Source organism: Malania oleifera, chromosome 11 (genome assembly GCF_029873635.1).
Source record: "Malania oleifera isolate guangnan ecotype guangnan chromosome 11, ASM2987363v1, whole genome shotgun sequence".
Taxonomy (NCBI): domain Eukaryota; kingdom Viridiplantae; phylum Streptophyta; class Magnoliopsida; order Santalales; family Ximeniaceae; genus Malania; species Malania oleifera.
Window position 1 is genome coordinate 62,042,295 of NC_080427.1, and position 18,027 is coordinate 62,060,321.

The 18,027-nt window shown below is 35.2% G+C and overlaps 1 protein-coding gene across 3 annotated transcripts; it reads right to left on the reverse strand.

Moving 5' to 3' along the window:
• Positions 1-253: 253 nt before the first annotated feature.
• On the reverse strand, positions 254-17,663 carry LOC131168217 (paired amphipathic helix protein Sin3-like 2). Of its 3 annotated transcripts, none has more exons than XM_058127502.1 (25): positions 17,492-17,662; positions 17,281-17,403; positions 17,115-17,190; positions 16,400-16,594; positions 16,134-16,317; positions 15,954-16,052; positions 15,620-15,790; positions 15,232-15,529; positions 14,434-14,570; positions 11,019-11,094; positions 10,900-10,929; positions 10,477-10,670; positions 10,229-10,383; positions 9,769-9,896; positions 9,369-9,623; positions 7,892-8,509; positions 7,698-7,786; positions 6,992-7,609; positions 6,786-6,886; positions 6,559-6,697; positions 6,328-6,480; positions 6,053-6,216; positions 5,373-5,484; positions 800-965; positions 254-669 (listed from the first exon to the last, which is right to left on the reverse strand). In XM_058127502.1, the coding sequence occupies exons 3-24, from the start codon at positions 17,186-17,188 to the stop codon at positions 828-830; spliced, it is 4,128 nt and encodes a 1,375-aa protein (XP_057983485.1). In that variant the 5' UTR covers positions 17,189-17,190; positions 17,281-17,403; positions 17,492-17,662; the 3' UTR covers positions 254-669; positions 800-827. The 3 variants fall into 3 exon arrangements, with proteins under 3 accessions (XP_057983485.1, XP_057983487.1, XP_057983486.1); XM_058127504.1 differs by having other exon boundaries at positions 7,892-8,126; positions 8,217-8,509; positions 17,281-17,662; XM_058127503.1 differs by having other exon boundaries at positions 254-597; positions 17,281-17,663.
• Between the last annotated feature and the right edge of the window lie 364 nt (positions 17,664-18,027).

The following is an 18,027-nucleotide window of genomic DNA, read 5'->3' on the forward strand; positions in this document are numbered from 1 at the left end:
ACTAGCCAGGTGCAATATGTTAAGTTTGAGGTGGTCATTTATGCATCTACTTATTTTATTCTTCCCCCTGCCTACCTTCTAAAAACTTGCTTTTGCTGTTTTATTAAATTCAACTGCAGAAAACAGTTCAACATTTGCCAATTCCAACACCTAACAGTCAAAAGAAGGTATAAACTACAGATGACAATCAATGCAAATGCTGATACAAAACTTGTAAAGATGGGCTGTGAGGTGGGAAGAGAGAACAGAAGGGTGAATTTCAAATGTAAGCTTTTGTGCTATTCCTTTCCCTCTATTTAATCATATTTTCTATCACTTACATATTCATCTTCCCAAGCTCTGCCTCTGAGGGCTTTGCTATCTTGACAGGGAAACTACAAATTGTCAATAACAAAAAGAAATGCTCCTAGCTAGTAACTACAAGATCCCAAGAAACAAAACAATTTAATGAACACAATACATTATCATGCGAGAACCTATTTACAGAACGGCTCAAAAGCTGCCCATAGATTCACAGGATGCTAAATTTCTGAGCCCAAGCAAACACTCCCCCTCTGCAGTCATCCTCGTCCCCCTCTCTCCAGTAGTCGTTTTTGGCTGACAAGTAAAATATGAGAATACAAGAAAAATGCCTCCTCAAAACGACTTTCTACGTTCTCGGCAAATTTTCTATAAACAAGAATGAGAAAAGTACTGTGTAAGTGTTTTTAGATTCAGTCAGGAGGGCAAGCACAAGGGTAGAAAGGAAGAGTCCCGCAAAGTTTTCAGTAGTAATGGATGAGAGAGATGTCATTTCTACCTTGTGTCAGTTAGACTGCATATCATCTTTACAATGAGGCAGACAAGAATTTACAGAATCGCTCCACTCTTGCCTTGTGACGATGCGAGGATCTGACTGCCGATAGATTTCTTCTTTTCCTTTTTGGGCGAAAAAAGAAATCCTCAGTGTCCAGAACATAAGAGATCTGGCACAACATAATCCATCAATGAGTGAAAGGCAGCCACAAACCAAGCACAGAAAACAAATGCATTAAAATAATTGGAGACATGGCGATTGTTTGAAATTAAATCAGCAGATATTATTTGAGTGAACTTCCAGGCACTAGCCATTGGCAAGCTTCATAAGGACTAAGGGGTAACAAGAAATTTGTGGCACTTCTATATTTTATTATATTATATCACTACCAACATTTATAGAAATATATTATGAATGCACACCCTAAGGAGAATTTTTTCATCTGTACAAGCATAACTTCCCAGTCATCAATCTTCCACTAATATTTCTAATAAAAGCTAAGTTTGTTTGCCCGTGCAACTGGACAATATGTAAATTATTTTTTTGTAAGTAAAAAACTATATATTGTGAATTATAAGTCAATAAAATTTTAAAAATTAATATAACTGTTAAAACTTGACATACATTGCTGGCCCACACCCTAACAGCTTAAGTTTTTAGGTAAAGTTGTAATCTAATATGGTATCAGAGCAGGATACTAGTAGGTCCTGGCTTGTAGTCTCGTTGCCTGCGTTACTATGTGGTGTTTTAAAAAAAAAATTATTATATTCCCTACAATGGTTGTTATCTATCGTGTGTATATCTCTCCAAGTGCTGTTAGGCTGCACATATGGGGGAGTGTTAAAGCTTGATATACATTATCCAATAAATGAAATATGAGAAGATCTCATAACTTAAAGAGTGAAGTCAAAAATTAATCATTGTGCTATTGAGACTCAATTCTGTCGCTTTAATTTTAATTATTTGATACAATTAAAGACTAGTAATCACTAATTGCATGCAATTATGTTCAACATCCAAGTTAACTCTAACAATGTTAACAAAACTCATTGAGGTATGCATAAATGTTGAGATGGCATTACATGTTTATCACATAGGAGCCTAGCCTTAAGAAATAAGTGATTATGACTTCTCCTTGGTAGTGGACAAGCATAAAACACCTCACAAACAACTAGTTCAATAGTTCATGGTCGTGGAATTCCATCCTACAAATATATAATCGTGAGATACATTGAACATGGAGACAGGTGGTTCGAAAAATCAGTGATTGCAACTAGATTGCAGGTATTGTTGGCTAATGAAGAATCACGTCATTTGTTTGTTGTCTGGTTAGGGGTCTATAAAAATGAGATTAGAAAATGGTGACATTTAACATTCAAGTTTTAAAGTCATGTCAAGTAAGCATAAAATAATTTCAAAAATGATATATAACTTAGCAACTACATACACCACTAAATTGTTTCCAATGAAAACTTTAGTTGCATATTTTAATAAGCCTTTAATTGCACTAATAAAAATGTATAGGGACTAAAGTATATTTCATCTAACAGAACAGGACTACATTAGACTTCACTCACTTATATTACAAAGGAATATATCTTTTCCCCTTAACATCAGCCCTTATAAGCTGGTTTGGAACTCGAAAATATTGGGCAAAGGAAAATGAAAGATTCCACTTTTTCATGTTTGCTTACCAAGTGAGAAAAAAAATTAAAAATATACCAAATCAATAATATAATTTCTTTATTTTACACATCCTTAACACTTGGTTTTCCTTAATTTTTAATCATCTTTGAACAAATTATCATTTTTGAAGGTAGTTGATATAAAGAGAAAATATAATGAAAAATAAAATTTTTATTTTCATTTCCGTTCCTTTCCCAAGCAAAATCCTAGATCCAAATGTTTTTCGTAAGATAAAACTAATAAAATTAGAAGAGGAAGAAAATAAGCAAAGAATTGAAGGAAACAATAATTGACCTAGTATAAAATTAGAAGAGGAAGAAAAGCAACAATGGAAGAAAACAATAATTGACCTAGTATAAAATTAGAAGAGGGAGAAAATAAGCAAGAATGAGAAGATAACAGTAATTGACCTAGTATTAAAGGAATCATATAATAAAAGATCATTATTGTAGAGGTACCATATAGGCATATACCATGACTTGGATCATTTCATATGTCCTATTTTGTTTACATCAATTGCATATTTTTATACCATGATTTGGATCAACATATTTGTTCTTTTTCTTATTTAATGATCATCAATGAGTTCATAGTGACTCCAAAATACATGAAATCAAGTGGACACATAATATAGAGTAGTTTATAAGTAATTGTATTTTCCTCTATGCAATTTCATCTCCAAATGCTAAGGGACCATTTGGTATCACTGTAAAAAATTAGAGAAACGAAAACCAAAAACCAAAAACCAAAAACAGAAACTAAAAACTAGAAACCAGCAACCTATTTTGTTAATATTTATAAAACTAATGCAAATTAAAAAATGCTCATTTTTATATTTAAATAAAATAATATTATAAAAATATGATTAAAATAATAAAATTACAAATAATACACATTAAAAAATTAATATAATAAAAATAAATTTTATTATAATTATTTTACTTGATTGTTCTACTTTCAAATTTTACTTTACAATAAAAATTTTATTGGATATGACAATTGACATTTATATATATTTTTATTTTAATTATATTTAAATTCATATGATCATTTAATTTTGATTTTAGTTTAAAAGTGTATAAAATGAATAATTTAATACAAAAAAACTATTTCTGGATATTAAAATTTCTAGTAACAGGTTGTGAAAACAAATAAAAATCATAAAACCTGGTTTTCAGTTTTTTGGCAAACAGCTGAAAACCGACAACAAAAACGGAAAACTGACAATATAAATAAACACATATTATAATCTATTTCTTCACTATGGAGTAACAGAAACAGAAAATAGAAAACAGAAAACAACAACGATACCAAATAGACCCTCAGTTTAAGCCTCATTTTTGTTAAACTGTGGAAATTTGATAATTATCAATTATTTATTCTTAAATTCAGTTAAATATTACAGCAGTAGTTTTTTATTTTAGTACAATTAATTACTGACTACTTTTTATTGGTGCAAAAACCATAGCATACACACTGGATAAACTACATAGATAAAGTGGTCATTCACCTGATATTTATGGATTATTAGAGCCAAAATAATAGTATATTTAAAGTGTATTATGATTTCTTTTATTTTCACATTAAATTGATTCAAGAATGTACTCCACCCATTGTCAAGAGATGCCTCATGCCCAGAAGGTGCCCCTCAATAAATATGCTGGAACTTTAAGTTTTCTCCAGAATATATTTTTAAATTTTGGTTTGGAACAGGAGGATATGCTGGGAAATCAACTGCAGTAAGTATTGAGCCAATGTTCATGCAAAGAAGCTGCTTTTCCCATGCCCATCCAAAACACAATCATATAAGTAATCCAGGCCAAAAGGAAGATTCAGGATAAATATGGAAGAATGAAAATATAACTCAGGGTAAAATGAGAAAACATTAAGGTAGAACCAGCGGGAATTTCAGAATTCTGTACCATTTTGTGTGTGCGTGTTTTTTTTTTGTGGTGGGGGAGGGGGGTTCCTTTTTGCTATCTAATGTGATTGAAAATAAAAATATCATTTATTGTTATTATTAAGGGTGAAGTGGACTAAAAAAGCACTGGCAAGGAAGCAAGAGGGAAATTTGTAAGGTCAAATTTGGAAAGAAAAAATGTAGAAGCACCTCAAGCAGTCTAGTGCCACTATAATACAGGGCATTGAATATTGTTTCTCATCTAGAAAAAATATTTAAATTTATTCATCATGCACATGCATAGACTTGTATACACATAGTTTGGACAACCCAAAAGTATATTTCCAGTTCCACAACTGTAGAAACCCCAAAGCCACAGTTATCGCAGGCTCCTTTTCTTTAACTGATGGATGATCAAGGCATATTGACTACTTTATGCCATTTTCTAGATGCTACTGTCTTGACATACAGCGATAAAAAGTATTGGCACTAATAAACAGATTATTTGAATCAAAAGGCTTGTGTGATACACACAACTAAGACTGAGAATGTTAAATCTAGTGAAACTAAGGAATACACAACAGAAGCGAAGGCACAAAAAATCTATAACTAAATAATAAATATAGCTGCTATTATATAGCGCAAAACTTAAGGCAAATTTTTTTTCAATCAAAATTGTCAAACCAGTGTACAGTTACCATATGCATATAAAACTTTATATAAGGGCTAGGAAAACAACAATCTTTTTAAATTACCAAATGCTATGCAATTAAAGAACAGGTCATAAATTATCAAATTAAGGATGTCAAGAAGCATCAGCAGAATAGCAGCAAGACAATTGACTAATGCAACAAATAAAACAATAGCAAAGATGGAAGTAATGTCACAGGATAAAAAAATTAAGATAAAACACCGTTAATCAATAGTAAATATGAAAATGTACAGCAAGAGTCTGGACTCAAATCTTCCAGGTAAAGCAAGAGCAAGTACCTTAGATGAGTTGCAAGCTATCTTACACTCCAAACCATTGAACAATTGAACACCTTCCATGGCTATGCATGCGACAGAATGTTCCTCACCGCTTGCATATTTGCGCTTGTTTCTGCAATTATAAATTACATAACAAATGATTAATAAGCATGCAAAATCTATTCAATAGCTACTCACAAATCGCAAAATGCTTACTAATCAGCTCACTAGTCCTTTTTTCTGGATATCAACAAGCATCAATTAATAACAAATGATAAATATGCAAGCAATATCAATGCAATAGATATTCACAAGTTGCATAGTGCGATCATTTCACCAACCCCCTTTTCTGGTTATCCTCAAACAATCATACTCAAAGGACATTAAGACAAATAAAGCTCTTTATGTGTCTTTTATCAAAACAAACACTACTTGTACTTATGAGTCTTGCCTAGTGTACGGGTTGATGAAATTATGGCAAGAAATGCTTGTCTGCACAAGTCAGTCAAAAAGTTCAATGTCAACAATGTTTTGGCTTTGGCAATCTGTTATATAGGGTTTATATAGCTGCAGGTCCTGTGCCACTTTTGCCATATGCCATTTCAGTGCTTAAAATCCCATACTCTATGAATGGCCTTCAGCTAAGGATTTAAAATTTTAATATTTAAAAAAAAAAAGGGACTTTGGACACAATTTACTACCTCTGCAAGAGAATGCCAGCTGGTTCCTTCTTGCAAGGAACAACTGACAAGAAATCATTGTGTAGATAAGCCGCAAAGTTTGGATCAATAGAAACTGCCACCACCTCAGGCTTCTCACTTCCATTGTCCATCAGCTGAATGGACAACCTGGAAGGGGTAGATGACTGCAAAGCAAGAAAATGAATATGTTTGGACATGAATGTTCTGTAACAATGAACAATTGACTACACAAATAATATAAAGAAAAGAAGGGGAGAGGACTGCAAATGACTAACACATTCAAATCGATATATGTTCTCATCATGAAGGATGACACGTGAATTTTCATGATACACTGAATCAATAAATTTCCCAGGCCGTCGAGACTTTTCATATTCATATAGTTGAAGAAGCTTATTGTCCATCTCATCAGTCGCAACACTTTGAAGCTGCATCAAAAACTACAGTTCAGAATCTCCACTTGAAAACAAGGATGAAAGGAACCAGGGGGAATAAGGAGCACATGCCTGTTTGACTAGTTTATATATCAACTTATCCAATGTGAATAACACATATGACTGATTTCCAATAATAGCCCTGCAATCATCCTCGAACTTTGCATTATCAGCAGAACCATCAAGCAAACTGTACAGCACATTCATAAATCTGCAGGGCACAAAAATTAAATAATCCAATATTAATATGCATCTAGCACCCAAAACATGACAAGAAACACATACGGACATTAAACCACCTGGCATAGAGATCAGAAGGACTGGTGTCTTTTGAAGTCTTCCATTTCATTTCAGCAGATGTTGAGTTCATTTTTGCTGATAATATTCTTTCATACAGTACCTTGAAATTTGGGATAGAAAATTCAAGTAAACACACTTAGAGAATCTAATTGCAAAATAAACCACCCCATATATACATATACAATAAAAAGAAAAGATTCCTTACCTGATGAAGTCTAAAAAGCACGTAAAAACTGTCATTTCCATAAAAAACACGAGAATCTTTCTTTCCAATGTGATGTAATACAGAAGGCACATGCTTTGCAAGAGGCTTCACTGTCAATAGAAAACGTTCAGATGATGGCAACAACATGCCATCTCCTCCAAAGGGTGCATCAGCCATACCCTCAGCCTCACCTTCACTTTCAACCTTACCATCAAGTTCATCACGTTCTACATCATCCTCCTCTTCATGCTCTTCCCGGGAGCACTCATCACCAGCAGACTCACTGGCAGAGACATCTTCACCAGCCTCGGAACCATTTTCACTATCCTCATCATCAGCATCTGCATCATTTTCTCCTCCAGCATCCTGACAATTTCTGTTTCCATTGACTTGATATTGCCTTCTTTCAACAATATGCTTGGTTTTCGACGCAGTCTGCATGCTAGCATCACCATACAGAACGAAGTTATCCTCTTCAAAATCACCATTAGGAGATAACTCACCCTCTTCTTTTTCAATTTTAGAAGTCACAGCAGAATCTTCATTATATCTGCGAGCTTTAACACCTTCTGGGTACATCCCATTTGCTGACAAAACAGGTCTTGCAGTATCACCACCCTGAATCATACATTTCAAGTTAAAATATATATATTAAAATCTTTGAAAAAAAAAGAATCGTATTATCACCAAAATCATACACTTATACCTCTGATGAAGGTACAACATCAACATTCAGCTTGGGTTCACGGTCAACCTCGATGGCAGCATTACCAGGTCCAGTAGTTGTGCCACGCCCTTGGGGACAAAGAAAAGGCTCATATTGCAGCACAATAACATAAATTAAACAACCAACAAATATATGGGAGATAAACTATGCTAGTTTGATCCCAATATACAAACCTGACATCACTTCCATGGTTCTGCCATGACTGTTTTCTGCTCCAGCAGCAAGCGTTGCATTGGAAGAAGCAACTTGTACAGTGAACCCAGGTACCTTATCAGCGTCTCTATGAAAACAATCTGAGTCACGGAAACCATCTTCCTTACCCAAACCATCCCCATTTGCCAAACCAGTCCTGCAAGCATTTGCTACCTCAGGTAATGTACTTTCATCTCCAGTGCCAGAAGGCTTTGGCTGCTTAGAATTCTTGATATTAGCATCAGCAACAGGACTTCCCTCACTTTCTCCTACAATAGTAGTATTACTTCTAACGCGATGCCTAACCTTAACTGCTTCTTCAGCACCCTCTGTGCCTCGAGGCCGAAAAGGAACACCCAGCATTGGCTCCAAGAAGGTAGTCCAGAGCCTCACAACTTTATTCAGCTGTTCTTTAGTTGTGCAAACCTCTTCACATGAATATTTGACAAGTTTATACAAGTCCTCATGAATGCTCAGATCAGAGTACTCAAATTCCAGATTTGGAATTATAGGTTGTCTAAACCCAGCAGCAATAGCCAGAAGCACGTCTTCCTCTTTCTGCTTTTTCTCCTTAATCTCTTTAATCTCGCCCAACAAGGCTGTGCAGCCGAAAGATAAAAAAACTATATGTGAATAATATGAACATAAGCAGATACTAAAATAATGCAAAACAATCAAGAATAATAAATTATTGAATGTTGTACTACCATGCTTTGCATGTGATCTTTGACAAACTTAAAGTTCAACTAAATCATCCTGGAACTGGAATTGTAAAAGCATCTATTCATACTTGCATCAATTAGACACTACTAACAAGCAAAAAAAAATTGTATCCTCATAAAAGAAAGTGCCAAAGATTTATGATTTTGAGATAAAAAAGTCACAATCTACAACTGTACTTCAAATCATTATGGCAAAAGTGGAGAGATTTAAACTCACTCAGAAAGCTTAAGAGACTACTTTCAGTAGATATACAGCAACAAATGAGGGTCATTTCAAAAACCCAAATATTCAAGCGAAGTATGAGGTTTCTGTATTTACGAGCAGTCACTAATTTGCACTGCAATGTCCTTTCATAAGAACTCATACAGCATGGCAAGCTACTTCTGAAAAAAGAAAGCAAGTAAGAACAGAGCGTATGCTGGTGGACATTTGCCTGTCAACATGGGTGATTATTGCAATAGCAACAGCAGTCACACAATACTTACAGGCTTATTATAATAAGCATGACAAACAGAAGCTAATGACCCAACCTTGTTGAAATAAAAAATTCAGAGTTTGAGCCTAAGAATGATCAGATGGAATAATAGAACAAAAAGCAACAGATTTAGTTGTATCCCTATGCAAAATTGCACAGTAGTGCCTGAAAACGATATTGTACCTCTAGAATATCAAACAGGCAGAGGCATAGTAGAACATATATAGTGAAAATTACAAATTATCATCTTTAGAACTTACATTTTGTGCTCAAGCTCTTTGAATCTTGTTGCTTGAAGTAGAAGCTACGGTGATCAAGTGACTTGTAATGGTTCTTCGCATAAATTTCAGCCCAAACCTTATTAAAATCCAATCGACACCTTGTCCACTCCTCTTGTTTCTGCTTCAGACGAGTTAATATGACAGGCAACGCAAGAGTTGGATTTCTACGTAATATTTCCAACACATCCAGGCCATGGTCACCATATAACCGTTCAATGCACCTCAAATTCAGGGCTACAAAAGAGAAATAAGCCAAAAAATCAAAAACATCAAGGCTGCTCAGAATGGAACAGAGACTATAAGTTCAGATATAAGCACAAAAAATAAATATCCTACAATGAATCAGCCCATAGTCAGCTACTCAGCTTATAATACAAACCATTAAAGTGGTCATCAATGCGAATTGGAGTCTCCAAATTGATTTTATTGTCATTAATGCTGTTTAACAACTCCTCTGCACGCTTAGCGGTTGAACTCACAGATTCTAACAACATGTCCAGCTCAAATCTGAGACCAACAAACAATAATTCCATCATCAATTGTTACAGCAGAAAATCATAAAGAATAACAATTATCAAGTTGCATCATCAATTAATCAAAACATCAAAAACTATTTAAAGCGTCTGATTAAACCATCAAAAACAGAAGTTAGAAAACGCATAAAGAACACTTAGGGGTGGGGTCAATTTCTACTTTCTTATAGAAATATAAAAAACACAAGCACATAACTCACGACCCACTCTCTCTTTAAAAATATGAGGGGAAGGTGATCCATAGCCCAAATTGAATTATATCAAGAACACCACCAAAAAAACACACTAAACTAGACAAAGTTTTACCTATCATCTTCACATCTAAACAGGCTCTCTTCATACTGATTTCTGCGCATATGTTTGAAGGAGTAATCCTCACTTCCTGAAGTTACAGATACCCAGTTATCATTTAACACTTGCGCACCAAGCTCTGATCTCTGACTTGCTGAAAGTATAGGATACTACACAGGGACAACCACCAAATATTTGCCATGTTAGCCCAGAAGTCACCAGGAAAAATAGAAGAAACAAGAGCAAACAAAAAATTTTCATACATCATCTGGCAAAAGCCGGTAGCTTGGAGAGCAGCGTTCACAGTTAGAGAGGTCAAGCTCTTGAATCGATTTTGCCATATATTTCTCCTTGTATCTATCCTTTTCTTTAGCAGCCTCTGCTTCACGTCTCTGCTCTTTATCCCTCTCCTCCACTTTCAGCGATCTAGGCAAATGTCCTTCATTCCACAAAGATTCTACAATTAACAAAACAACAACATCAGGCTTCAGAAAATATTAAAAGATATGAGGAATCATCTAGCAGCTTATGCCATGTGCTGTGGAACATGAAAGTATCCACCACACAAAAATATTAAATAAATAACTGGAGCAGCACTACGCAACAGGATGAGATGAAAAAAATGGATGATATTAAAAAATTCATTACATATGCTAAGAAAAAGAGAAATCAGTCATGGTACATACTTTTACTCATAACACCAGCAAGGAATCCATCTGCAGAAAAGGCCCCGGTGAGAAACAATCTTGAGAGAAAATTTCAAGAAAATAATTTTTTTAAAACATAGTATATTTGCAACAATTACCTATATTCTCACAACGCTCCAAAAATTCACTGAAACCATCCATAAGATCAGGATGGTTTCCAAGTAAATCAGCAACCTGAAACGGACCAAGTTTCACAGTCCAATTAATAGCAACAAAAGCTTAATGCCAAGTATCTAGTTAATAGGTAACAAGCTTTCTTTTTCAGCTCCCCCCACCAACCAAAAATTTATTTTGATAGAAAGTGGAAAGAAAAAATTAAAAAAAAAAGGAAGAGGGGTTGGGGGTATTCAAATGCTAAGTTTGCAATTATGATTCCATAGCTAATTGGTCAGGCTGAAGCACGATATGAATAAAAGTCAAGGTGTGTCCACATGCAAACCAAGTTCAAGCTTAAATAATGATGCATTCAGAGCCTGTCAGCAGACAGTTCAAGCTTTGGAAGTCTTGTCTGGACAAGTACAGCCCTAAACTGTCCAGAGCACATATCTAACACCAGGATGAACATGGCGTTGTGTTGATACCCTAGAAAATTATGAGTATCAAAATCCTACAAACCCAATATAAAGAAAAATCTAGAAAATAAAATTCTCAAAAGTTCAAACAAAGAATAATAAATGCTACTTAGAAACAAGAAACAGAACAGGAGAAGAAGGATCTGTTATCAAAATAAAGCATGTCTTACAACAAATATTCATAAATCCCATGACACAAACTGCTGAACAGTCCATAATAGCTTTTTCAGGGGAAGTGTGACAAACCCCATTGCCCATTGCAGCATAAAAAATTTAAAAACAGGTTCATCTTCATCCCTCTCACCCTAAGTGGATGGCTCCCAAGAAGGACCACAAATTATAGTTAACAATTCCATATTAGAGAACATGTAAGTCTTATTTCAGATAACAATTCAAACTTTAAAAAGAAGGACCAATAGCATACTCCAAAATTGCTCTACTGAAGACGATTAATTTGTCACAGCATCAACTCATATGCTTGGAAGTATTCACTTGCAAATAACCCCACATTAGGAAAAAAAGAAGAGGAAGAGTAACTTGTATACAAGTATGCCCCCAAGATTTAATGACATGAGCTTTTCAGTCATGTTGACACATAGCAGCCCATTCATTAATAGGCCTGAGGGCAATGGACTCCCTAATGACATGTTGGTATCAAAGTTGACCAACTGGGCAAGTCAAATGGTTCCCCTAGGTTCAAGCGCTGACAGATGCATGGTTTGCTCCAATGAATTTCCAGCCTCTTTACCAAGGTCAACGTGTGGCTCTTGATTGGTGATGGCAAGAGCAATGAGCATTAATGTGGATGGAGACACGACTCTTGATTGATGAGCATCAAACTTGGAGGAGACCACGCTTCAAGTGGAAGTGATAATAGACTCACAAGTGAAGAATAGGTTGTTAGGAATACACACTTGTCAGTAATTCCACATCAGAAAGGAACGAGAGTGAAGAGTGACTAGCATACATAGATGAGGCTACCAGATAATCGCTTATTCTTTTGGGTGAAGTTTGCAGTCTATTCATGTACATCAAGCCTCTGTGCAATGAACATGGTTTCAGAAAACAGTTACTGTCAGCATGATGGTAACAGTAACCATGATGGTCATAACCACTGCGAATGTTATGTAACTGATATTGGATACTGCATCCATGAATTCATTTGTTGCATTAGCAAACTTGGTAAAAACATAAAGATTCACATGCTTTGATTCCACAACCCTCAAACTAATGCTTTCAATATACTACAATTATTGGATGATATCTTGGTTTCTTCATTTGCTATTCGCGAGAAGAAGCATGCAGTTGCCGCTTTTCATTAATTTATTGACTATAAATGCAATGTAAATTAAAAAAATAAAAAATATATGAAATATAAGACCTAGAGTGTTCATACTTCAAACAATAGAATGCATTTTTATCTCCAAATTAGGTGTAAGAAAAAAAATTAAATAAATAAAAACTAAAGGTACTAACGCAATATGTTTGTTACCTTAAATGAATGCACACTAAATAAATCTAAAAATGATTTTTTTTTTTCAAATACTAACTAAAATAAACCAGCTTAACATTGAGTTTCTAAACTCCAGTATAGGAAGAGCGAAAAGCTGCACAAAAGGGGATCAGAAACATATTTCAAGCATACAGAGCAAGTCGGTGGAATTTCACAACGTAGCCGCTTGTAACAGTCTACAGCAGTCTGCAACAGTTGTTATTGTACCATAACAAATCGTATTGGCCAATAGGGTTAAAACTCAAAGGATCTCCCAGATACGGCTTCCAAGACCATTACCTAACTGATATGATTGTTGCACACCAAATCGAAAACTATCCAAGCACAACACACATTGATACTGTAGGAAAAGCCCGAAAATTAAGATTGATCTTCCAATTTAATGCCAACTACTCCTCTAATAATGGAAATCTTTCACATGCATTAAGAATGAAAATCTTGAGTTTAATGGAAGCAATTAAGCCCAAGATTAAAAAAACCACACAACCGCAGGAAACAAGAAAACCAGGAAGCATGTACAAATCACATTGACACCATTAGATACTAAACACTTAGGAACATCTCTCTCATCATTAAACTTTTTCCATACAAATCATTGGTATCCTCTAAAAAAAATACAAATTAAAAAGAAAACCTCCTAAGTAATAGGAGAATAGTTATTTTCCTTACTGGAAAAGGAAGGGGCCAAACTCCATAAAACTACACAATAATAGCAATAATTTTCCCTTAATCTTTTGAATTTCTCAATAACAACATGGTTTAAAAAAATCACAAGGTCATACATTTGAAATACTAAGCTACAAAATACTTCATACCACAAAAAAGGGTTACTTCATAGAAAGAAGAGGCCGAGCAGATTTCATTAACCTCCTTTAGAAGGCCTTCAGTTATCAGGGCCTAACTGCTATTCATGCAAGACCTTATGTCCTCACACAAAGAATAAATCCTAATACTCAATTCACAAAAAACATAATTATAGGCTTATAATGCAGCAGAATCAAGCAAATAAAATAACAAAACCTAATAAAACTAAAATATTACTTTCCTAAAAGATGTGAGGAATCTTGTAATTATGACCTCGTAAAAATATCACAGAAAATAGGAATAAAAATAACTAAAATAATGAAATCAACCCCAAATGCCTGAATCTTGCTCATATGTGACCTCTTGACATTCTCCATCATTCTCTTTGGTTGGATAAAATTCTGCCTCGAATTTGACACATATCAAAAACAAAGAATAGAAGAACGAAGCAAATATTAACGATATAATCTGCAGGGTACAAAAATATAAATATGGATGCAAGTTGCCAAAATTATTGAAGACAAATATATAAAGAATGAATCATTCTCTTTCTCTCAATGCAAGCGAAAAAACGAAGCCAGCTGTTGCAACAAAAATAAAAGACATGTATGCTGTAACACGTACCAATCGTTGCAATTCGCTTCTATTAATTATTTCTGTGCTGTAAATATGAAGGCACTTCAAGAAGGCCTGATAATCATCTGGATTGGATAACCGCTCCTTTACTTTCTCACAGAAAATAAATTCTTGGTAGTACATGCCTGGCATGACACAAAGAAAACCCCCAAAAAATAATAATAATTAAAACAACATACGAAGATTGAAGAATATGGTAATATGTCATTTAAGTGAGCCCGAAAATCTAAAATTTTTATGAATTAAAATGTTGAAACAAGTATATCATAGTTCATGAGGCAAATTCAATGTATTTTGTTTTTATCAGTGAAGGAAATGAGGTTCAACAGAACATGCATCCTCATCTTCCCCAACATAAAGATGCCTAACATGTACCAACAAGGATATAACATATGGTGACAGATGTTTTTCTCGAGAATGTCAAGACTTGACTAATGATAGACTCAATGACTCTGTTCATAGTGATGGAACAGAATCGAATCAGTCACCTGATTTCTGCATGTTTGCATTTAATTTTTCATTCAATTCCTTTCCCACATATGGAACCAAATACAACGTCAGAACCATAAAAATGAATCAGTAATAGATTTGTCAGGGACAAACCTACTGCTACCCTGAGATGCCAAACACTATTCCAATTCATATATCTGTCTACAAAAATTACTACTACACCAACTGAAAGTCTTAAACATGGCACACATATAACCCAAACACATGTACCATATATGGTAGAATTAGCCAGTATATGCATGAAAATTAATTAATCCAGCACCATGATTGACTTACTTTTCAAGGCATTTTTATCATCATAAGATCCCAAACTAGGATTTGCACCAAAATCTTCGACCTTCCGTGCAGATTTCTTCTTCTCAGAGAGACGCTGCACACCAAAATCCCTATTAGTGTCATGCTCAGGTTCTCTATCATCCTGATCACGATTTCTCCTGTCTCTGTTTTCCTTGTCAGCACGCTTCCTCTGCTCCTTGTGCCCCTTCATCATTGACTTATCATCATCCAGATCAGGACGTTCGACGCTCAGATCACGGTCAGTGTGAGAAGTAATGACCCTTTCTCTCCGGCGAAGCTGTTTATTGAAAACAGAGGCTTATTTGCTAATGATATGGTACCTAAAGAGAAGAAGAAGCATATTTAGAAAAGAAAGCCATGACATTACCTTGTCCATATTTGTTTGCCGCAATGTGGGCAATGCAGAGCTCCGCTCATCAAAACGCTGAAATGAATTTCGGCCAAATGGAATTTGTGTTGACACTGTTGCTGATGAATCTGGTAGAAATCTTCTGAACTCTTCAAGCAGATCTGGATGGTCATCAAATAGAGTAGCAACCTGAAAAGAGGTGAGAGATTTTCTTTTTAATAGCAAAAGGAGGGTGAATAAGCTACCCAATCATAATAAAAAACAAACTGAATGAAAATAGAAATCAAGATCTAATATATAACAACTTCAATTATATTATGAAAGACAAAAGCAAAACATAATGCAAGTATACCTCGTGATAAACCTCGTTGATGTCCTTATGCTCCTTCCGGTACATATTCAAGATGTCTAGGAATGACTTGTAAACACGATCATCATTTTGAAAACGTTTCTGCATGGAAAAAAGTAACAGCTCAATAAAACAAACCAAAATCAGCACCTTGAAGTTCAACCCTTAGAATGGCATCTTAACCTTTATTTTGTTAACAAAATTGATAGCCTCTTCAAATTCTACTGTCTTCTTTGGTGGGGTCTCATCCTCATTAGCAATGGTTATTTCATATCCCTTTGGCAAGAAGGTGTTAAATCCAAGAATTAGGTTATTGTGTCCTTTGAATAATTCCTTCACCTTCGCTATAACACCATCCGTATTAATTCTGCAAGGAACAACATAGAGCAGTAATTCAGTAAGAATTTATGGAAGAACCCACACATCAGGGGCAAAACACAAATATGTACCTCTGAGCCTTGAAATCTTTCATGACATCAAGGAACTGGTCATATTTTTCTCGCTGGTCTTGGAACATGTCCTTTACTTCCTTGAGATAGGTTAGGGCGTCATTAGTTGTCAGTTTCTGTGCAGTACCACCCCCTCCTCCTCCTCCTCCTCCCCCTCCCCCTCCCCCTGGTCCTGGGATCTGGGGTTGCCCATAGCTGTATTGAGGGGGGAAAAAAGAAAAAAGGAAAAAAGAAAAAAAGGGTTTAACAAAATTTGAATACCAGAGAACACTTGCAATACAATAAAAACCCAAATCAAAATTATTGCAGCCATATAAGCTGACGGTAGTTCTAATGAAAAATTACAGAACATGGCCCTGTTAAGTTGCCCTTTTTTTGGGGTCCGGATGGTTCGACTTCTAGGGAAATTTTATCTCGAATCTCTAATGAAAAATGGTCAGCACAATATCAAAAGGTCTTCAAATTTCCGCCTCAGAACCCAAAAGATCAGTAAAATCCAGTAAATTAATAAACAAACACTTTGCCAGTTTGAAATTTTTCCGTCACAAAAAGCATCAAACACAAGCACGAGGAAAACACCCAAAATATGACCATAACACAATAAAGTAAGCTTAATTCGTCGCGAGAAAAGCCTAAACAAGAATTTCGCGGAAAATCCACCAAATCAACAACAAAACGAACGGAATTAAGGAATCATGAAGAGAGAGTAGCTTACGATTCCCCGCGGGAAGAACCAAAAGGCCGTTTAAACTGAGAGCCAACGTAAACATCGTCCCTAAGCCTTTTCATCCCTGGAAAAAGAAGAAAGAAGTAACTTTTCAAGAAACCACGAATCCCAGAGCAGCCCCCCATTCCAAAACAAATCAGAGAGAAAATCTAACCTCTGCGTTTCCCAGATTTTCTCTGGAAACAAAGGCGAGAAAGCAGTAAGCAGATCTACCCAGGAAGCCGAAACACTGCAACCCTCTGATCAGTTGCAGGGAACGAATAGTTTCTCCTTTTCTCTAATGTTGGGGGAAAATATAAGTGGGCAAACAGAAAGGATTCGAAGAGGAAAACGGAATGAGAAAATATTTATAGTGAGGTTCATACCAATTGATGCACGCGATAGAAAAGGGAAGAAAATTGTTCGGACTTAGGAGGATCAAAATTCGAAAACAACAGGCAAGGCAAAGGAGGAGTTTTGGTTTGTTTAGGAGGAGGTCTGTGGTTTATAGCTTGAGTTGGGCGCTTGGAGACTCACATGACCTAATAAATGGCTTGCTAACAAAGGTCTTCTTTTTCCTCCCATCTACAATGCCATTTCTCTTTTATCTTTTCTTTTTTTTTTTTTTTTTTGAAGAATTGTGTGTGTGTGTATTTTCTAAATGATGACATGTAGGCTTAATCCTCACTTGGCCTTTGGGGTGGGATGGAGTTTTCTATCTTTGAAAAAAAAAAAAAATTAAAAAGAAGCCTTCTCTTTTGATTTGCCTCCTAATTTTTGCTTGATCTTGAGATGTACATATAAAGGAGCCGAATAAAAAAACCAAGGAAAAAGATGCTATAATTGTTAGTTGGCGATCGTGCGGACATCAGTTTGTTGATTGCACCCTGACAGTTGACGGTTGGAGTAATTACAGTATTTT

Excerpts from the sequence above, each read along its gene's own strand:
- LOC131168217 (XM_058127503.1), bottom strand. The coding sequence starts at position 17,188 with ATGAAAAGGCTTAGGGACGATGTTTACGTTGGCTCTCAGTTTAAACGG. Across the intron at positions 15,530-15,619 it reads GGCAAACAAATATGGACAAG|CTTCGCCGGAGAGAAAGGGT; the intron begins GTAATGTCATGG and ends TTCAATAAACAG. Across the intron at positions 6,698-6,785 it reads CCTTCTGATCTCTATGCCAG|ATTTATGAATGTGCTGTACA; the intron begins GTGGTTTAATGT and ends TGTGCCCTGCAG.